Genomic DNA, 23,748 nt, shown 5'->3' on the forward strand with positions numbered 1-23,748 from the left:
ACCCACAACAGTAGTCAAGTTGTGGCTGCCATATTGTGTGTTTCGGAAGCAAAAATAGGAATTAAAAAAAAATTACTCTTATGTGAAAAATCGTGTTTTCGTGTAAAAAGCATAATGGCACCTTGAACTATGTTCCGCAATACAGAATTGGTAAGTACAAGCCATGCGAAACACAAAATATCCGATTTTGATGTGTCTTCGATGCATGAAACGGGTATCGAAAATTTGAAGTGCAGATAAACGAACTTGTGTGCTTTAAAGATACAGAAATTAATTTATTTTGAATCAACAATATTATGAAAAGTGGATTGTGCAAGTGAGCAACTTTACAAGTCACTGGTGTCGGAAGTGCTCTTTTCACATGGAAAACTTATGCATGAGAGGAGATAAAGGGAAGTGTAGAAATACGAAGACAATCCTAACGTACTTAAAATGTATAGATAGAAGCATGTAGAAGTGTAATTATAATGCTAAGAGCATCAAACATGATGCAGCAGTATGGAAAGATAAAATATACAGTAAGTAATGTGCAGACCTTTTCAGTGTGTGTGCTTGTAAATATGTACAGAATTCGAATCATGTACACATCTACCATGATGATATTGGAATTATCCAATTCAAACTTGTTCCTTGATCCACATACACACACATGTGTGCATATTACAATCTGCCTAGTACTATGCAGTTCTCACTATGTATTACTAAGCTCATTAATTGTGCAGAGCTTTTACTAGAAATGTTCATATTTGAGGTGATATTGGTTCATTTCCCAAAAAATAGAAAAAAATGCTGAATTGTAATTTTATTAACATTGTATGTTTCTGATAAATTTGACAAAAATGTCCCACTAAGTATGTGAAAATTTAGAGTAATGTGCTGATGTGATATTGCTACATGCTTGAAATTGCATAACATGAAGTGAATGATAAAGTTAAAAAGAGATTACAGTTAAATGTAATTTTATGTGGTTTAACTTTTTAACCTGCTAATATTGCTAAAGTTTATTAGTTGTTGATGTACAGGTTTGATCCCAATGGAGTTACATTGCACAGTGCGTCGGATCCCAAGATAAACTGTAGGTCCAGTTCTGATTAGCTTCTCTGATCATAGAGTGAACATAATACAAAATTTTGACTTTGTTTCATCTTGCATGGGAAACTCATGTTATCTTTTTATGTACAAGCATAAAGCTACTTGAACTCATTAACCATGCATTATTCACACTGTTTTGTTCGTTGTGCCTAGTAAAAGCATCAGGCATGTGGTTGTATTTATTTTTGTGTACTTTTAAAAGAATGATGGTCTGAAATATAAAAAATGTCATTGTGGTCACATGATAGTCAGTAAACGGAGTGGTTATCACAGCATTCTACAATGCTGAGGCCCCAGGGTTGTTCCCAGTCAAGGGATTGTGAGTTCCCCTCATCAATTTCATTATACTATCACTCGTACTGATCATCACATTTATTCAAAAGTGGCAGAAAATCTACGCTAAATAACAAGTGCAGAAAATAAATTTCACAGGTATTGAACTTTACTGCAGGGCACTGGAAACAATAATTAGATATTTTTTCCATTGAGTTGAGATAATTTTCAGTTATCTCTAATAGAAAGGTATGGAAACTTGTAAATATGATAAGAGAGAAAAAATGTTGAAGTAGCTGACCCTAGTGATGGCTGTCTCAAAGTTCCATTTGTGCAAAATTACACACTTATTTCCTACATGAATGTCCTGCATATCTCTAAGCACTGAGCAGGTTAACTGATTACTTACTGGGTATTTTGTGCAGATGTTTTTTCATCCCTTTCCCATATACTTGAACATGAGTATGTTAGGGTCGACCTCTGTTGCAGAGTTGTTAGCATAGCATGCCGCGACATCAGGTGTCCCAGGCTTGAGTGCTCTTTGTGAGTGTCCCTTCATCATATCATCACTCATCTTCGTCACAATTAGCTAAAATTGATGGAAATGTGAAGCTAAATATAAAAAATCAAACCAATTGAAATTAATAGGTTAGGCAAGTTAAGTTTGGTACTCTTCATATTATTGTTACCCTCATGCATGTGTACCTGTTTGTACATTTTGAGTGGGTTAGGTTTAATGCTGAGAGAATACTCTTAATTTTTATATTACAGATTAGGAGCGAATTTACAATACCGGAAGTATCTTCAATTGCTTTCAAATTCGGCATACTCACTAATTTTGGCCTTGTAATCACGAATCTGCAGTTAAAATTTGGCGGTCACGTCTAGAAATGGAAAAATAAGTCAAAAAAAGTGGGTCCGTGAACGGAGTAAACACCCTTGATTTATGAAGAAAACAACTATTTTTTGCAGTGATTAGCGTTTCAAAACTATGTTTATGATGACCCTTAATTTTAACTATGCTTGCCTAACCTAACCTTACCATGAATAGTTTGTTGGGCATACATGTTTTCCACCTTTACGCAAGGTGCTATTTTCTCGCATGCATATCAACGCGCTCACTTATTGCACAATGTTGGTAGCAAGACTGTTGTGCGGAGAGGAAGACATCTTCATATTATTTCCATGTTAGTGTATGGAGAATCATACCGGTAATTGACAAGGTTATTTTGCAATTTCTAGATGTGACCGCCAATTTTTAACTGCTGATTTGTGATTATGAGGCCAAAATTTGTGAGTATGCCGAATTTGAAAGAAATTTGAGATACTTCGGCTATTGTAAATTCATACCACAGATTAAACTGTGATTCCTAATTAGCAGAGTCATGCATATTTCATTTTTGAGGAAAACACGAAATGTGAAATAACATGGTGTAATGTTAATTTTTCTGAAAGGTGCAAGGTGCATTTTCCTACCCTAATTTGTCATGAAATGATGCGAAATGGACTCTTAAACTTTCTGAAATTTGAATTATCCTGTGAGTTATGCAATTCACAGAAAATTAATTGATTCTGCTGTAAATATTTGAGAAGCAATAATGGACTTCTTTACACATGAATAAGCTTAATACTCTGGTAACTACATAAATGTGCTATTAGTAGGGATATGTTTATTTTGTTTAATAAGTGCAGTTTTTAAATCAAATTTAGAATTATATTTACAATTTAAAACCAAAATGTCATTTTATATACCACTTTTGATCTGATTTTTCACCACTATAACACAAATATGTGCCTCTACTAATTGGCATCAGAATTTGCGAGTTTTTGCCAGTTCTATGAATTTGATTCTGTCACATATACACCAGTGAACTAGCATTCATGGGAATTCGAAGTGTCATCCGTGTAATACATACAAATCATATCACAAAAACCATGGTGACTGTTTTGGCTTTCAGAGATGTAGTAAACATGGTTCACAAAGATGTCAGCACTGATCTGATAGCATTAGTGAAGTCACATGGCAGGTGTTTGTGAGTTTAATGTACTGTGAAATAAAAGCCAGTGTTTTGTGTGATATTATAAGAGACATTAAGAGAGAGACAGAGAGGAAGAAATAACACTCAGGGTTTGAATAATGGTTGAATCACATTTGTGATTTTCTTGGGTGGTTAGGTTTGTTAGTATTCTAATATTTCTCTTTCGCTCAAAATGTTTTTTTGTCCATCGAGGGGCAAAAAAATTGCTTCAGAAAGCAACAACCTAACCTAATCTAAGCATAGTCACAAGCAAAATGTACTCTTCACAGCATAATTTCTAATTCTTTGACTTTAAATCATACAAGTTATTTTAGCCAAACTTAAAATTTCCACCCTCATTTTCAGTTTATTAAACATCTTCCTCACCCTTCTGTAACCATAGTTGTCATAGTACTTCGGATAGTGAAAAAAATGTTATATGAGCTTCAAAAAGAAAATATAAAGTTTACTGAATTATGAGTAAAACATTATGTAAATAAGTTTTTATTTACTTTTCTTGTAATTATTTGTAATAAATTTGAAAGATAAGCTTGCAAGTAAGGCTCATAATTAAGAAAAATGAAGATGAATGTGCAAGATCAGCATTAATGACAAGTTGCAGTCTGTAACTAATTCTTTCTTATGCTGATGTCAGTGTAGAAGAAAATATATATTTAGTGTAAATATTACTTCAAATCTGTGTTCCTGATAATTAGGGCTTGGAAGTTGAAGACCTATAAATTGTCAAAAAAAAAAGACCTAAAAATATAAAAAAAGGACCTAAAAATGGAAAAAAGGACGTATGAATGTGATCCAAATTAATTAATAACTTCAGTTTTTAACCTCCCATCCCCTCCCTCTGCGTGCCACCTTGAGATCTTTGCAGGCGTGTGCTGTCTGGTCGTATACACCGTGCTGAAAGCTTCATAACAAGAGAAAGTTGCCACTTACAGCGCAACCTTCCAGACAAGTTACGGTTAAACGATCTTGTACCGTACCTGCTTTAGTTGTCCAAAAATGTTTTTCTCTCGTTTCGGAGATCAGTTCAAATACATTTATTTCTCTCTTTTTTTAAAATTTCTTTACTACAGAAAGGATGTTTAAGAGGTGATGAACTGATGATGATTCGAATTGAGAATGGGCAGTAAAAACGTAGTCGAAAGAAGGTGAAGTTGCAAAAAAAAAAGCCGTTAAGACCTAAAAAAAAGGCTAAAAAAGGACAAATAAAACCCACCTTTTTCTGGCCTACAATGACCCAAAATGAACATATATTATGTTGGGCCTCGTCTTCGGACACTAGGGAAAAAAAAAAGGATTTTTCCTCAACTTCCGAGCCCTACTGATAATCATTGTGGTTTAAAATTAAAATATTTATTCTGAAGTTAAACATTTTAATTGTTATGTGTAACGCATGGTTTTTACCCAGTTAAGTCAAATTTATTTTGATGTTTTCATCCATTCTGAAGCAGGGTTAAGAACTATAGTATTGATAGGTTAAATATGGCACTTTTGATGTGATAATTGGAGAAAAAGTACTGTTGTGGCATTTTATGGTAGTAAATGATGTGATGATCAATTAATTGTCTATATATGTAGTGTAACTGGTCTAAAATCTTAATCAGTGCATCAACGGAAGAAATTGATTGTGCTTTCTTGGATTTTGATTAGATCGACAGATGTACCAATGTGAAGGTACATTTTAAGAACAACATTGCTTCTTTATTGGGAAACAGCATGTGATATATCTCTATAAATGAATCCAAGATGAACAAAACACGGACATTTGAGACAAAAAATGTTTAGTACGAGGGTGAATCAAATATGAACAAGCCTTGTGCGGAAAAACAAAATTTATTGAAGGAAACAGAGACATTGCCACATCCTATTTTTCTACATAGTCTCCGCCCTTAGTGATACATTTTTCCCAACGTTTGGTAGGTTCTTGATGCCGTTCTTGTAGAATGAAGCTGGGTGGGTAGCCAACCAGTTGCGCACAAAGGTTTCCACCTGATCGTTGGTCGCAAATCGCTCGCCCCCAAGTGCTTCTTTGAGGGGTCCGAACAGGTGAAAATCACATGGTGAAAGATCTGGGCTGTACGGTGGATGCGGAAGCGGTTCCCAGTGCATTTCCACCAGTTTCTGCCGTGTAACACCTGCTGTATGGGGTCTGGCGTTGTCGTGGAGGAACAAGACCTGGCGAATGGGACAGCCTCGTCGTTTGCGTCGATACTGCACCTTAACTTGATCCAGGAGGCTGCAGTAGTAGGGTGCGTTGATGGTCCGACATTCGTGTAAGAAATCCACCAGTAGGATCCCCCTCCAGTCCCAAAACACTGTGGCCAACACCTTCCCCGCAGAGAACTGAACATCTTTTTGAGCAACATTCAGCACCTTGGGAACCCACCAAGCTGTGATTTTGCGGAAGCCCAAGTGCTTTGTGATGATTCATTGGACACTTCCATAGCTCACACCAAGTTCTGCCGCAAATTTGCTTCACAGTGACTCGGCGATCCTGTTCGACAAGCTCACGAACACGAGCCATGTTGTCATTTGTCACACTGGTGGGAGGACAACGGGGGTGCACTTCATTTGCGACACGTTCACGGCCTGGCTGGAATTCCTTACACCACACCTTCACTCTTGCCCACGAGAGGGTACCATTCCCAAACTGGGCCTGCAGTCTCCGGTAAATTTCGGCCGGTTTGACGTTTTCCTGGGTGAGGAACTTGATGATTATGCGTTGCGCAACAGACACTGGCACACACTGCTCACTCATCGTGAGAGCTACTAAACGAAGCATGCAACATGCCGGCTGTTCTGGTTCCTGACTCACGACAGCCCCACCTACCGTCCGCACATGCCCAATCACACCCTGCTACCCATTCCGACGCTTAGCCAATCAAGGCTTGTTCATATTTGATTCACCCTCGTATATTTAGTATTATTCCTCTTACAGTTTACACCACATAAACACAATTTTTGCTGTTACGTTTTGGGAGAACACATGCTCCCTTCATCATATATGCATTAAAAAATAAAGGAAATCTGATAAAGCAAACTTGTTTTCTCCTGAAACATAATTAAAAATTGTGCTTATGTGCTTGTAAGAACTGTAAACTGTAAGAGGAGTAATTTTACAATGCAACCAATATGTAACTTAAAGGAAATATTTAAGTATTGCTCTCATTAGTTATTTTCTTTGAATGATTGTTTATTTTACTTTCTCTTCTTATGGCTAATCACAAAGATGAAGATGAAATTGATGAATGGAGACTTTGAGAGAACATCCATGCACAGGCTGGGATTCAAATCCAGGACCGCCAGCTTTGTAGCAAGATTTTTTTTTTTTTTGGCATGGACATCTGATCTAGTTCCTTTCATATGTGTTGGCAACAACATTATGCATTTGGCGCATTCCAGTTTTATGTGTGTGACATTTTACATACAAAATTTAAGGTTCTAGACATGAGATTGGATTAAAATATTCATAATGAACTGATTTCATAGAATTATGGAGTACTTTATGGTGTCTGCTAAGAAATGGAAACAACACTTGAGTGTGGTGACAGGCTGAATGCATGAAAAGCATTAACAAAAGTGTGTTACATGTGTAACACTTTAAAAATGTAGCAAATTTTGACTTCATTTGTGTGTAAAGCAAGTAGGCTGCAGATGGTATTAAGTTTTAGTGGTGAAATGTGTAAATTATATGCATTTACATACATCTAAACCTTAATGCAATTAAAAGCAATAGCAATTTTCATATTAATACATTTTGTTATTAACATGAATTAGGACCACTTATCGTGGAATGTTCCATTTGTTAATTCTGCATGTTTTTATATGTATTACGGTTAGTGCCTGGGCTTCCTAAATGGCATAGGGATATTTCTGCTGCTTTGTAATCAAGAGATCATGGGTTCTGATTACGGATACTTTGTGTATGATGGACAATGTTGAGAAAGAGGGTAATTTTTGTATTTCTTAAGTTTCAGAGTTAATTGTGACTTAATTGTTTTCTTTTAATGCCTTTTAGACCACACAAACCATGGGCTCAGACCAACAGTTCTGCCTTCGTTGGAATAACTTCCAGAGCAGTCTTTTAAATTCCTTGCCCCAACTCCTCGATGGTGATGACCTTACAGATGTTACACTTTGTGCCGGTGGACGAAATCTTCGAGCGCATAGAGTGGTGCTTTCAGCTTGCAGTCCATATTTCAAGGATCTCTTTAAAGTAAGTGGTTTTTATTTGACATTTAGTAGAGAACCTTTGCAATAATGTTGAAATCAAATTTTTACATCGTGGAGATCGTTTACATCCTGCTTTACCACAGTACTCTAGGTGGATGGTACCTTTACAGAAGGATGTGGGCGTTTTCTTTCACTGGCTTTCCTCCTGTGTTCTTTTCGTTTTCCCATATTGGATAACTTGACAGTAGACTCCGGAAAAATTTTGCTGCTGTTAGGGTCCCATTGAAAAACATGCTGAAATTCATCAAACTTGCACCTTATACTGAGGATCAACCTTGCACCATTCATTGCTTAAAATATTTACTATTATGTAGGGATGTGCCGAAGCTGATTACAGATGTATGAAAATCGGCAGTAATTGACATATCGGAATCGGCTAAACCGGTACAGATTATACTAGAGTTTTTACCTTCTAATAAGTTTTATATTCTAGTTTTGTAAGATTTATTGAAAATTTGGTTATGATTCGTCATTATTGTAGAGTTTTTGTAATAAAATTATTGCAAACTCAATCAGAGGATCAACCTAACTATAAGTCAGAAATAAAACAGTACATTGCTGAACCAGGATCTGCTGTTGTATTGGAAATTCAAAAATGAATATTCAAACCTGAAGCAAGTGCTGAGAAAATACTTGAGCATAGCTGCTGCATCAGTATTCAGTGATTGAGTGTTCAGTGTTGCTGAACAGATTTGCGATAAGAGAAGAAGTGGGTTACTTCCTGAAGTGCTTCCCAATCTCGTGTTTCTGAAGTTGAATCTGGCAGAACAGGAATTCATTTTGCATTTCAAAGAACTGCTTGTGTACTAATGTTTAATCTCTTGAGAATCCATGTTCTTCTTAAAGGTTCACATAACATTTTGTAGATGCAAATGTACATTCGCATCTCTTGAGAATATATATGTATATACATATGATATGCAATAGAAATGTACATAGTAAATTTATTTTTGTCATGCTGAAAAGAACATCCCATTTCTGTTTAATAATCTTACGTATCGGAATCGGTTAAATATCGGCATCGGTATCGGTTCCAAAAATTATCGGTGAGTACATCGGCATCGGTAAATTTTCAGCTTCGTCACATCCCTACTATTATGTGTGTGCTGTGAAATGAGTGTAAATGGATGATATTCTGCAAACAATTTCCCCCACAATTCATTGCTCAAAATTATGCCTGCCACCATGATTCCTGCAAATTTTTCGGAGCATGTTGAAACAAGTTTGGTATGTATTGCGCTCAAAACTTTTGTGGCAGTGTTTCAAGTTACAAATATAATGATTGTGCCAAATGTAGTGCTTCACATTTTTCTTAGTCTCGTAACGATGATCAGAGTATCTAAAAAGATGTTATTTGCCACAAAACAATGTTGTGTTAAGTTAAATACAGGGCTAGGGTGCATGTTTCTCAAGGAATTAATCGGGCCTATCTGATAGCATAATGGTTAATGCTGTTCCATTGTAATGGAAAGGTCCAAAATTCGATTCCTGGCACATTTTTAACGGTACTAGTCCATCCGAGCATGAAGTGAATTAAAAACTAACTTTGTCTCGTGAAAATGATAATTTATACATATGTTCCGAAGTGCAAAATTGTGTATTTTTATTTAAGACTGTGACATATCATTGTCACTTTTTGTATGTGTAATGAGAAAGGCATAGAAGATATGGTGAAAAGTGTATACAAATACAGTATCTGGGATGGTTCCGAGCAAAATTTTTAGTCTTAACAGTTTTCCTTCTTATACAGGGTTGACTTTAAATACAGTATAGAGCGCTGCAGGAAATAATGGAAAGACAGATTCACATTTTGCATTACTTATAATGTAGAGTACTAATGCATGTACGTACATGAATAAAAATGCGATACAGTCGCAATAAGCATAGCAGAGATTACAATTATGTAACTACACAACATGTTGGTACACTTTTTACAGTATTCTAAGAGCGTACAGTACGTACTTATGTATCATTTCCCCACAGCTGCTTCAACGAACCATTCGTACACAGCGTTATTAATCTGTTCATTGCCAGAAACTTTGTCCAAACGCTTCACTTCATCTGATGTTCCTTTAAACCATTCTAATTTTATTTTTCCAGAATTTTTGAGTGTCGTAAATTTGAGGTTTACTAACCTTGAATTTTGCTGGCAGTTCCTTGGCAGAAGAATTTCCTTTTTTGTGTTCTTCTATCACCTTCTTCTTCTCCTTCAACGTCAGAGTTCTGCATGTACGTTTCGATGACATGTCTGTGAAGAATCAGGTTCAAAGAAAACCAAACACTATCACAGTTCAAGCACAACTGACGTGAGATAAAAAAAAAAATATATGTACAAGAATTAGGCGTTGAAGTTCGTGCTACAATTCCGAAACAACAAACCGTGCGAGCACATTCTTTCATATTGACAATGTTACTGGTAAGCGACTGGCAACAGAGACGTGTTCCACTTACAATATTTCATTGTTTTCTTGGGAGCGTCATTGCCTTGTAACCAAGGGGTCCTGGGTTCGATACCCGGTGGAGGCACATAGTGGTTCGGATCCCACTTTAAACTGTAGGTCCAGTCCCAATTAGCCTTACTGTGCATAAAGTGGACTTAAAACACCAAATCAATGAATCAATCAATCAATCAATTTTCTTGGGAGCGAGAAAATAAAGGAAGAAATTTCCATCTTATTGACAATAAAAACATCTCGTTGGTCTTTAAATGGTGTTCCGTTTCCGCGTTAAGGAAGATTCTTCCTTAAGCAGGTCATTTCAGGTATAAAATCGGTCCGTTCTGGGGACTTTTTTTTCCATATTTACTGGTTTACTGTATATGTGAATGCATCTGCTGATTGATAAACAACATTTCAACTTTTTGGGAACATTATTAGAGATCGTACAGCAACCACATGTGTTGCAAAGGATCAGGATGTAAAGAGTTGCATTAAATTCATATAACACTACAGCATACACATGCAGTGCATTAATTCACCAAAAGGGAACTTCATTTGGAAATCTCAAATAAGACAATTAAAAGCATTAAAACACTGGGTCATTTTCATGCACTGAGCATTTGCTTTGCTTCATGCTTGCCAGGCTATGAGCAGGACCGTGTGCCATTTCAGCCAGATTTTCCATCATGCTCTGTGCCACTGACGTCATATTGAATATCGTCCATTGTAGGAATTTTTGTTGTGCTTTGATATTTCTGTTTCAATAGTAAGAAAATGACAAATATGAGTATGTGATTTAAACAAGGTTATTGCAAGCTTTTTCTTGTATGGATTGGAAACAGTAAGTAAACTGAATTACTGCTATTGTAATCTTTGTGTTACCTGTGGGACTCGCTTATCATTTATCAACATTAACAATTTATTTTATGCAATTTTGTTCAATTTTTTTTTTCATGGATACTGGTATGTTGAATTTATAGCATTAACTAGTTGGCTGGTTGTTTTAATTACCATCACTTTTAGGATTGTATAAATAAGTGTTTTTCATGGATTGACTATGTTTAAATCACATACTCATATTTGTTATTACGACTGTGCAAATGAAAATTTATATTGAAACAGAAATATGAAAGCACAACAAAAAATTCCTACCATGGACGATATTCAATATGTAGAGGCATGCATATTTCGTTTTTGACGAAAACACGAAATGTAAAATAACACACTCTAATGTTAATTTCTAATGTTTCTGTAAGGCATGAGGTGCATTCTTCTACCTTATTTTGTCACGAAATAATGCGAAATGAACTGCAAAATGCGAAATAGACTCTTAAACACAAAATTTACCATTTATATACCGACGCGACACTTTCTGAAGTCTGAAGTATCCTGTGAGTTATGCAATTCACGGAAAATTCTGCTTCGAACATTTGAGAAGCAAATATGGACCCCTTTATACAGGAATAAACTTAATATTCTGGTAATGATTTAATGTGCTATTAGAAGGGATATGTTTATTTTGTGTAATACTGCAATTTTTAAATCAAATTTAAGATTATATTCACATTTTTAAAACCAAAATGTCAATTTATATGCCACTTTTTCACCGCTATAACAGCGAAATTTCATTTTATTTACCGCTTTTGAACCCGAAATTGACACTGTTTTTGTACCGAAATTTTACTTTCTTATTTACCAAAAATATGTGCCTCTATCAATATGACGTCAGCGGCACAGCATGATGGAAAATGTGAGGCATTCCTAAAAGTCATGGCAAAAGCAATTTTCAACAAACTGATGAAGGAATATTTATTTTTTAAAGCTTGTGACTAAAATTAAAGAACTAAAGTAAGTAGATGTAACAAATGAAAACATTGGGAAAGGACTGATGAAATTCTGGCCAATACCGATAAAGTACCAATATATTTACAGATACCGATATTTTACCAATCCAATAGAAAGCTCTAAATGGGCATTGACCTCCTTAATGAAAGTATGTTATCTGATGAACCAAATGTTTGCAATGCAAAAGAAGCTGCATATTCAGACATTTATTTTAAAAATCGGTGGAGAGACGCATAGTGGTTCGGATCCCACTCTCAACTGTAGGTCCAGTCTCGATTAGCCTTACTGTGCATAAAGTGGACTTAAAACACCAAATCAAAAAGAAAGAAATATTTTAAAAATGAAACTGAATGGACATTATATATTATGTTAATAAAAATTGCAACAAAATGGCACAATATTGCACAAAATTGTAGGATTAAAATTATTGGTAATTTTACCTATATGTCTAGACTACCACTTGATCTGTCCCATCCCGAGTGAATATATTAATTAATTATAATCTAAATACTATTTCTTAGACTTCAGCATTACTCTAACCATTATCTTAAATAAAGCGGAATACAGATTTCTGATACTTTTGCATGTAAATTCTTTCTTGTGTAACATCACATGTTGTCTTCTATAGGAGATGCATCCATTCCAACACCCTGTGATTGTTCTACCTCAGACAACATTTCCCGATTTGTGTGCATTGGTGACATTCATGTACAGCGGGGAGGTGAATATTTACGAAGAACAGTTAGCTGGGCTTCTTGCCGTTGCAGATTCCCTCCACATCAGAGGATTAGCTGAAGTCCCTCGAACTAATGGGGTAAGTTGTGTAATGATTTGCTTCGAGCTTTTAGGGCTAACCTCATGCCTTTATGTTATCTATTGTTTGATCTGATTGTTTTGCAATTTCTCACCAGCACAGTGGTCCATATGCATGGAAAACCTGATCAAAATTCATTTTTTGGTCTGTGACCTCTGAATGCAGATTTTTTCGAAAAATTCTATAATTTTAGGTGAAGAAAACAATATTATGGTACTTTAATGCCAATTGTGCTCAAACCACATCTTGTGCATCGTTCAATGCATGTACAATTTCCGTCTGAATCATCCAGCGAGTGGAGAGGACGTTTATGGAATTCTAATACATCCTTTTGAAGCATTTTTCTCTCACTGTTCTGTGTCATTGGTTGCTGGAGTGTGGAGATAACTACCGGATGTTCCACTCGCTCTCGGCCCCTAATTTTCCCTTATAACTTTCAAACTAATGGACACGATTCAGTGAAATTTGACACGGACATACATTGTTATATGAGAAGCACAGTTACAGAAGGATACAAGTGTGGTGGCGCTACACTGTACTGCAACTCGTGTGATGCCTGTGAAAATTGAAGGCCAATTACGTGAAGAGGCATGTCCAGGCATTCCTCGATTTGAACACAACACTTGCTACGAGGTCATCTTGCTTCTCGTACAGCAAGGCATGTCCATATCAAACTTCACTGAATTACGTTCATTAGTTTGAAACTTATGAGGGAACATCAGGGGCCGAGACCGAGTGAGACACACTGTAGATCGGAGGAGCCAAAGCATTACGTCCACCATCTCGGATGAAGGGAGCCAGGCTATAGGAGTAAGAGAGACTTGTTCAGTTGCAGATTTTAGGGGTAGCAGGAAGTCTTCCACTGCCGACAGTGCCTTTCGATGTGTGGGTGTGGGAGTTGATTTGTTTAGTTTTTTTTCCTAGTTTCGTGATATTCTAGGAGTTATGCCAGGTGTAAGGGGAAAAAGGGCTACTGTACATAGTGAAGTACTTGAGATTATAAGCAAAGTAATTGATATCTGTAATTATGAATCTGCAGAAAGACATGCTAATTACACAGAGCATGAAGCATGAGTGCGGCAACAAGGTGCTTTTTTTTTCCAGTGTACAGAATATTGTTGTATTGCTTGTGCACACGTTATTTGTCTTATATGTCAAGAAGTTCAAAAAAATTCTACTGGCACGACTTGCATTGCTTCACATATTACAGTGACTCCAGTGTCTTTCTGACTCAGGGTGCACTCCTCGCTCCACCCTAAAAGTGGAGTCGCATGCTAGTATGCCACTTCACTTCCATCAGGAATCTTGTGAGCTGTCAGCTGTATTTCTTTTGTTGAAACATTGAAAAAATGTCATTACTGTTTACTGTAAAATGGCTGAAGTTTCGTGGACAGTCAGCAAGGATCTGAATTCCAGAGTTCATTTCACTGTAGACCTATTCCCTCAAAATTTCAGAACACACCCTTCTCGGATGAAGGCCCTGATAAATCCAGTATTGCTTTTTTCTGTGAGTATGTCGTCTTCACTATCTCATTTAATGTGTGCGTAATTTAGGATGACCATAATAGTTTGATACAAAAACAGAACATCCCAAGGAATTCAGTTTACCCCCTTCCTGAAAAATTGATTAGGTCTAATTATAAAATTATTATTGTTATTAACTTATTATTATTAAGATGACATATGTGAGTTACTAAACTAATTTCCACGAAACTTATTTGTAAATGTTCTATTAATTTCAGTGGCCGTTTCACACCATCCACTTGGGAAACTTGATGCTTCACTGTTGGGTTGACTTCCGGTTCCTGTTGTTTCCTTGCTTACCACTAGGAGTGCTGGTGTAGCCAGTTCATCTGCTGCGTGTGATAGGTTTGAGTTGTTGCAAAAGCGGGAGCCAAACATGATGTGCCTGACCACTGTCGATATTCAGACCGTGTGGAAAGTACATAATTGCATGCGTCTCTTTGATTTTTGTGTCAATCAGTGTGTGTGCTGTATGCCTGACTGAAACTTTTTGGATCCTGTGTTTGTTAAACTGGAAGTGCTTTGCTAGTCCGGTAGTGGGTTGGGATTTTTTTGCATCGGTTAAATCCTGTTGTATGCGTTCGTTGACCACTTCCAACTCTACCACAGTGTACAGAAAATCAGAAGCAGGGAACCAATATATCCACTCCCTCTCCAACCATCTACCCAAACATAATTCTAATGTATGGCTTGACTTCTACCGAAGAGACAACGTAACCAACACCACCCAGCCAGCAGCAATAAAACAAAATGGATTCCCTTGCGTTACCACCAGACAACATCCAACCGCCTAGCCAAGAACCCGAAACAGTATGACATCAAACTCGCACACAAACCAGTGAACAAAATAGCTAGTGTCCTAAGCAAACACAAGAGATCTTTCCTTTCATCACTTGACAACCTGTGAGTATATGACGTCCAGTGTGAGTGCAACTCGCATTACATTGGCAGATCGATCAACGAACTTATACAACAGCATTTAACCAATGCAAGAAAATCCCAACCCACTACCGGACTAGCAAAGCACTTCCAGTTTAACAAACACAGGATCCAAACAAAAATCAAAGAGATGCACGTAATTATGTACTTTCCACACGACCTGAATATCGACAGTGGTCAGGCACATCATGTTTGGCTCCCGCTTTTGCAACAACTCAAACCTATCACATGCAGCAGATGAACTGGCTACACCAGCACTCCTAGTGGTAAGCAAGGAAACAACAGGAACCGGAAGTGAACTCAACAGTGAAGCATCAAGTTTCCCAAGTGGATGGTGTCAGAGGCCACCGAAATTAATAGAACATTTACAAGTAATTACTTATGTGAAAATTAGAAAATTTCGCACTTCTGCGTTGCACAATTTAATGGTTAAATCATATTAATTTCGAAGATCCACTGTCTTCATTCACAAAAGGGTACGGTGTTTGAAGCGGAGATGGTACCGTGTCACTGCATTGTTTGTTCCCGGGTGGCGGTAGTTGCGATTTCTCCCATTCAGCGGCGCTGGTGTGCACACGCCATACGCTTTTGTGAATGAAGACAGTGGATCTTCGAAATTAATAGGATTTAACCATTAAATTGTGCAATGCGGAAGTACGAAATTTTCTAAATTTCACTTAAGTAATTTTAAACCGCGTTTACCGCATCCATCATGAATTTACAAGTAAGTTTCGTGGAAATTGTTTTAGTAACTCACTTTCGTCTTCTTATTATCAACCACATTTTTTATTCCCCCTAACATGAATAATTATTATTACTATTATTTATCAACCACTCTTGTTGAGAACAGATTTATTCTTCATAAACCCCCTAAAATCTTACCCCACATATCATGTCTTTTGAGTTTGTGTCAAGATGTCAGAAATTTAAATTCATTTTGCAGGTCCGTATTGAAAATATATGTATGCTTCTTTGCCATGCTCGTTCACTGTTCTATAAATAACAGAACACGCACAAAACAATACAACCCACGATGCAAGTTAACATAAACAGTCTGTCTGCTCGAAGGTTCTCGAATCAAACTTTTTTGATAATTATGAAGTGCTTGAGATACAGTCCAGCCACAGTGTTGTCACAATGTTGGTTTAAAAATTCCACGTATATATATATATATATATTTTTTCAGGAAATGTCTCAAATGTAGACCTGTTTTTCAAGCTAACTCATAGACTTTTATAAAATGGGACAAATAGCGATTTTTTAATAGTATTGACAGGATGACCGGGACATGCCTCCTGGTCAAAATGGGATGTATGGTTTATTCTGAGTGTAATTGCTATAACGAAAATAAGATTGTTTATTTGTTCCTCTTCTTCAGGTACCACACAAAAGCCCATCTGGCGAAATAAACAACAAGGAGGTCGGAAGCACCCCAGTAAAGAAGCAAAAGCTCTCCCCTTCCACCCCAATTCTGCCCCTAAACAAGAACCTCACCAGATCCCCCTTGAAGCAACAGCAGCACAAGGAAGAGAATTCAGTCAGCAGAGCAAAGGAGATCTGCTTGGACGACATGATGCCATCAGAAACTGCCGTCCGCGTGAAGGTAGAGAAGGAGACCAACCTGAGTCCAATGTCCGCTCTGCTTGGTTCCCAGGAAGCCCACTCTTCCGGGAAGAAGCAGAACGTTGTTCCGATGCCCGTCGAAGAGATTGATATCGGAGATGCAGGATTTATGGAGAATTGTAATTTGCCTGTTGGTTTTTCTGCCGAATCCAACCAAGGTAATTGCTCAAGCTTAAATACTTTATAGGATTAACTAAATCAAGACCTGCTTTAGACAAAAGCGTTTTCAGAAGCATTTCTCGTAACATTTATTCTACAAAAGAATTTACTGTAAAGTGAAGAAATCTTACAGCATTTTGAAACCGTAGTATATTCCATAGCATAATTCACAGTATGGTGGCAGAGTGAGATGTGAATATTTTATCACTTCACATTTTTAAAAGCTGATAACTAGGGCCCGGGACTTTATGTCCTATAAAACTTTAAAATATGTATGTAATTATGTTATAAAACTGGAAAAATATGTCATGAAAAATTAAAAATATGTCAGAAAAATTCAGAAGTATCCACAGTAAAGCCAAAAATATGCACAACAGTACTTTCGAATGTCTCATTATACGGGACGTCAGTATCTTCCAGGGAAGATCGACTTCGATGGGGATGGGGTATTAAATGAAGTCAGAATCACTTTAACCATATAATGTAGTGGGAAAATACTGACAATATATTGTGAGGTTCACCGCAATTATACAAAATTTTATTTGCTATTATGTCAGATTTACACCTTTGTGGAAAGTAAAGCATAATTGGCAGCTCGCTATAAAAATGGGGGAATTTTTGTTCTGTACTAGTTGGTAAGAAGATGACATCTGCTTTAATTTCTTCGTGTGTATCCGTTGTGCTAAAGGTACAAATTATAAAATAAAAAAAATAAATTATAAAATAACCGATTATATGCAAGACAGTTACGAAATTATACAGAAATATGTCTTATTACGAGAAAATTGAAGAAATATGTTGTGTAAACACAAAATTGGTAAAATGTCAAGTTTGTCTATTTCGACTGATTTTCATCAGATATGTAAAGATCTCGCCCCCCAGAATCCGATCTGATGCCAAATAAAATATATGTTATAACATAAAGTCCCGGGCCCTACTGATAACTATTTAACCAAGAGGAAAAAAAGTTTCCTATGAAACTGTTGTAGGTACAAATCAGTGGCGCTGCTTAAATACATACTTTATAGCACATACAGTATGTATATGGAAGAATGCACTAGTTGTTTCAATTGTAAACACTGGCCACTGGCTTATGGACAGAAAATATCTAGGTAAAAAAAAAAGTAGTTTCAGTTTGTCTACACTAAATGTCATTAATTAAATAACCGTTTACTCTCAAAATGCATTTATTCCTCTTAATTTTTTTGCACGTACGTATTGCTTGCATTGTAGAATTATTTCTCTTGTAGTCTACTGTTGTTACAAGCATAAAAACATTGTTTTTGTTGTGACATTTCAGGAGAACACATGCTCCCTTCATCAGACATTAATTTTTAGTTTGATTAAAGATACAGTTATAACAATGGCTAGAAATTTTTAACAAAAAAGAATCAGTTATACAATGGATTTTTTCAATGTTATATTGTTGTAATATAACAAGTTAACTGTGAAACAAGCAGTCTATTTTATTATTATTCTAGATGGAATTTTTTATCACAGTTTTTAAAATTATAAATCCAAATTTAAAATCATTATTTCTTCTACAAAGATTTTAATATTTAATGTAACAGAAGACATGAAGAAAAAGAAAACTCCATAGTGGATCTGTCTTCATTATTTAATTTTTTCCAGTGTTGTTCTGCAATGAACGAAGCTTCCCAGACATTGAAATCTATGTTTCCCGTTATTATTTTTTAAAACCCTTCTCTTTTTAATCATATGCTTCTCCTCAATGATGTAAGCTGACAAACCCATTCTTGGGCTTCAATTTATAATGTCCCAATTGTGTTCGTGCCATCTTATTGCCATTTTCCTTGTTTGTCCTACATAATTCTTTGAACATGAGCAACTAATATTATATATTCCTGTTTCCACATCTGGTACAGATTTTCTCATTTTGTATTCATTAAATGTACATTCCAAACTCATGGGTAATCTAAAACAATTTTGGAATTAAATCTTTAAAAAAAATATGCAATTTTATGTGAGAATCCCTTGTGGAATGGAATACAAACTACCGTAATTTCTTTTCAACAGATTTCTCATCTTTGCCCGCTTTTCTATTTTCCTTTAGTTTTCTTGTAACCTTTTTTTTTTTTTTTGATTTGGCTCATTCTGTTAGTGTGAAAGTCATTTTCTTTTGCTATATTAAAAATCTTTCCTTCTTCATTCTTGATATCCTCATTAGTAGAACATAGTTTTTATGCTCTTAGGGAAATAAATAAAAATAAATTGTTACATGAGAATGTTCTGAATTGGCATGGATGTATTCCACCCCCCCCCCTCCAGCTGTGCTTTTATGCTTGTAACAACCATAGACTACAAGATAAATAATTCCTCTTTAAATTTATTAGATATTAAATGAAAACCATGTAACTCGGTATGCCTTTTGTACTGTATATTCTGTGCATGCTCCACATTGCAATTGCTAATCAGAATGTTACGTGAAATGCCTATGTGTAAAGGTCTGCCATAAGAAATGTGTAAGATTTTTGGAAGCATTTAGACAGCATTTTATGCTAGCAAAAATGTTACATGGAAATGCTTCCATTTAAAGCGGACCTAACACACTGGTATTCCTAAACCTGGAGGATTATTGGAAGCAAGTTACTTTTAAAAAGAAACATTCTGCACACTATCTAGAAAACAGCCTAAAACCTTTGCTAGAAACATGCATATTTTGGATATGTGAAATAACATGCTTCGATGTTTGTTTTTCATGTTTTTGAAAGATGTGAGGTGCATTTTGTACCATGTTTTGTCACAAAATAATACAAAATGAACTGCATAATGTGAAATAAACTGTTAAACACAAAATTTTCAGTTTATTTACCACCACAACACACACTGAAGTCCAAATTATCCTGTGACTTATGAAAAATCACAGAAAATCAATTAATTTTGCTTTGATTTTATTTATTGATTGATTGCATTGTTTAAGTCCACTTTATGCACAGAAGGGCTAATGGGGACTGGTGTAAACATTTGAAAATAAAAAATGGACTCCTTTACTCATGAATAAATCTAACACTATAATAACTACATACATATACTAGTAGAAAGGAAATGTTCATTTTGTCTAATAAGGGTAGTTTTTAAATCCAATTTGGTATTTTATTCACCATCTTAATACAGAAATAACATTTTATATACCACTTTTGACCCTGATGTGTGTCCAGTTTTAAATCTTGATTTTTATTCACCATAAATATGTTGGTCTAATGATTGAGTTTTCTCTTTGCAGGGCACTCATCCTCAGAAGATTCTGGCGGAGGGACAAGCGAGGAGAAGTTCAACATCGGCCAAGGTCCAATTTTAAAGAATAAGTTATTTGCTACTTGCTATATTTGTGGTAAACAGCTAAGTAACCAGTATAATCTGAGGGTCCACTTGGAGACCCACCAGAATTTGAACCACTCTTGCCAAATGTGCAACCATGTTTCCCGCTCACGAGATGCTCTTCGTAAGCACATAGCGTACAAGCACGCTGATGATAAAGATAAGATATTCGGCAGAAAGATGAAAATGTGCTTCACCAATGCTGCCTCCGTTTAGACGAAAAGGCTTTTTGATTGCTTGCTGCAAAGCAGCATGTTAGGTTGAAGATAGAGTAGGGAGTTTAAAAGACAAACTTGTAGAATTAATGGTAACAGATATCGTCGTACACTGCACTCTTTTTTTTTAAACAATAAATGATTGTTTTCAAGTTTTTTGGCATACAAAATACTGCCAAGATAGAAGTACATACTTTTTAGAATATGCAAAGCCTAAAAGTATGCTTTGCAAAATAAGGCAGTTGAAGAGCACTTTTAAAAGGTCTTTCAGACAATCCGTTGTGCCTTTTTTAAAAAGAAAACTGAAAAAAAAAAAAAAACTTGTTAGTCTGTGAGAAATTAATAGTCAAGCAGTATTTTCCGTCTGCATAGCGGTGCAGATTAAACGAAAATGCTGGTCATTACCAACCTCATCATTAATTGTATATAGGAAAAAAAAAAGCTTGTAATTTTAGTTTTGTGACTGAGTCATTTGGGCATTATTATTATTTTTTAGGAAGGATGGTCATTTTGCAACACCATTGCAACCTTTGGTCAGTAGATATTTTAGTCATTATTACCATTCTACCTCAGTTGTTGAACTCTTAAATAATGCTTTACTATATAACACAGTTAAAAGAAGAGGATTTATAGAAGTCTACAAACTACTGTTGTATTTGTTCATATTTACGTTGTTTAACGCAACTTCCCAATAGCATTCTATATTATACGTACTATATTATTATTATTACTATGTAGTTGTTCACAGCTGGTGAGTAATGTGCCAGTATTGGTTGTGTAAGTTCGTGTCATAGCACAGTTTCTTTTATTGGTTGCCCATCTGACACAGTCTGTTTGTGCCATTGTGTTTTGTGTATGGGGAAACGGATTGATGGGATGTTGAAATCAGGGTTTTAATTCCAGTACCTCAGTAGTCAATGTAAAATCCATATAACTGAACTTGTTACCAAAGGTATGTTAGGTTTTCAAGCACAAATTATTATATTGTTAAGAGAAACTGTGGTTATTGGTGAAAGATGGCAGCTGTTGCACAATCCATTAGAGTGGTTCTGTTCGTTGTAAATTGAAAAATGCGAGGATATTTATTGAACGTTGTGATGCAAATGTTTGTATCCCTATCTCTTTTCAGTGCCTTAGGTTTTATTTAGATGGCTTTCATGCCCCAGTAATATATGTTGGTTACCATATTCGAACAGGAATAACATAACATAATATGAATGCAGAATTTCATACTGTAGATTCATGACAGATGTAGATTTTTTTGGTTTAACGTAACTTCTTTTGTTGAACCCTGAGAATGAAGTTGACATGCAATGTAAGATGATTGCCATTGCATTATTTTAATCAAAGTTCACATGTTTCCCCCTATATCCATAAAGTCAGTATTTTCAAACCTTGCCCAATATTAATATAGTGAAAAATTAACACATTGTTCATAATTATCACTTTAATTTGATCATATTGTAGAGTTATTCCGCTACAGATTACAAAATTTTCAAGGCATGCTGAACCTTCGAGCTTCTCTAGCAAAAACGTTTTCGAAAATTCCTCTCTCCTTTCGAAAAACTTGCAAGATATTCCAAATTCTTAAAATATGCATCTGATCAGAATTCCTTCTAGAGCTTTCAAGCATCTCTTTGTGTATTTTGTTCTTGTCTAGATGTCTGTGATTGAAAAAAAGGCTTACAAGGCCAAAAAAATTGTTTCAAATATGTAGATTACAGAAAAAGCAAACCACACAAATAATGAGTGGTTTGGAAAATAATTTTCGAAATCTACCCGAAGATTCAGCTCAACCTTAATGTATTACTGTAATATTTAGGCAAATTTCTGCAGACTTATCTCTTGATTTTAGTTGGGTTTTCAAAAACACACCACTTCTGTAATAAGCCAAACATTCCTCAGGGGTAATGAAACTTCGATGTGCATGCAAATTGTATACATTTTGGTTCAGTTCTGGGAAATAATTCTAAAATATTGGCTATAAATTCTGACATTGTATACAGTCATGCCCAGTGTGAAAATGGATCATTGGCAGAAACCTCCCAAGAACTACCAACTGAATATCTCACATGTTACTTTCCATGATAATATATACAACCTTGTGAATTTTTATAAGTTTTACAGTTTATAGAGAAGCATTTACAACTGATCGTGTTTTGTGCATGATTGAAATTCTTAAAGAAATGTTAGTATACAAAAGTCCACATCTGTCATGGATGAGTTACGGTTATTATATTAATAACAATTGATGTACACATAACAGTTTTATTCAATCTGTAATGAAAATATAGGAGAGTATGGTACAAGCATTTTTAAGGTAAGTCACTTAGGCATATAAGGTAAGTCAGTTTCATAGTACATTGTGTTGTCTAATACTGTTTTTGTTTTTCAGCATATAGCCTTATTTTCTTCTGTACCTACATTAGGTTCAAGTCTACCCTGAATATACCAAAGACTATAATATGGGCATTATAATACCAATCTCCTGTTACCAAATAGCTGTTTTTCGTAATTAATCGATAAGGCCAGTTTGTTTTTTAAAATGTCCACCGTGATGTGCCTTTATGTACATCGAGGGACTCGCCAGTTCAGGTTTACGAATATTTATATAACATTTGTTGCTGATACGACAGTACACACAATCTTATCTGATATCATAGAACTGTTTATATGTATTTTATTCACTTTTTTTTGCATGTTTGTAGTGTTAAGTATATTTCAAACCTGTTGGACCAAAATTATTGTGATATTGTTATGTTTGTTACCTGAGAAGAACTTCGTAACAAAGAAAATTGCTGTAGGATTTTCTCCTGTTGTTTTAAGTTTTGGGTAAGTGAGGGGGATAACACTGTTTATCTTCAAACGTATCGTCTTATCTATCTTTCTATTTTTTTTCCAATCCTGATGTATCACTTCTCAGTTATTTCTGATATGTTCAAGATTGATTTAATTTTTTTTACAATTGGTTTGTTGAATTGAAAAAAAATCTTGTTTTTATTTCTTTTTGATGCTAAACTAGTTTATTATTTTTAAACTTGCCTACAGTATATGGCCAGTATTTTATTAGGTTAATATGTTTTGTAAATAATATAGTTATTTACCGATTTGTAACATGCAAGTGATGGAAAATGTACATTGTCACATATTTTGATGAATTTACGAGTAGCAAATTATCTGCGGGACATTAAACACACACCTACAAAGCGATACGTGAA

General features: G+C 35.5%; 1 protein-coding gene across 3 annotated transcripts in view; it reads left to right on the top strand.

Annotated features, from left to right (window-relative positions):
• Positions 1-23,748, top strand: part of LOC146004255 (uncharacterized) — a 37,564-nt gene that overhangs the window by 1,727 nt on the left and 12,089 nt on the right. For 2 of the 3 annotated variants that reach the window (XM_083142942.1, XM_083142940.1), the window contains exons 2-5: positions 7,420-7,617; positions 12,546-12,731; positions 16,573-16,975; positions 20,221-22,960. In XM_083142942.1, coding sequence (XP_082999068.1) covers positions 7,432-7,617; positions 12,546-12,731; positions 16,573-16,975; positions 20,221-20,531 — 1,086 coding nt within the window. In that variant the 5' untranslated portion in view covers positions 7,420-7,431 and the 3' untranslated portion in view covers positions 20,532-22,960. Of the gene's footprint in view, positions 1-7,419; positions 7,618-12,545; positions 12,732-16,572; positions 16,976-20,220; positions 22,961-23,748 lie in introns of those variants that run through there. The other variant, XM_083142941.1, reaches the window with a different exon arrangement.

The sequence above is a fragment of the Lepisma saccharinum genome, chromosome 21 (genome assembly GCF_977018435.1).
Source record: "Lepisma saccharinum chromosome 21, izLepSacc3.1, whole genome shotgun sequence".
In the NCBI taxonomy this organism is placed as follows: domain Eukaryota; kingdom Metazoa; phylum Arthropoda; class Insecta; order Zygentoma; family Lepismatidae; genus Lepisma; species Lepisma saccharinum.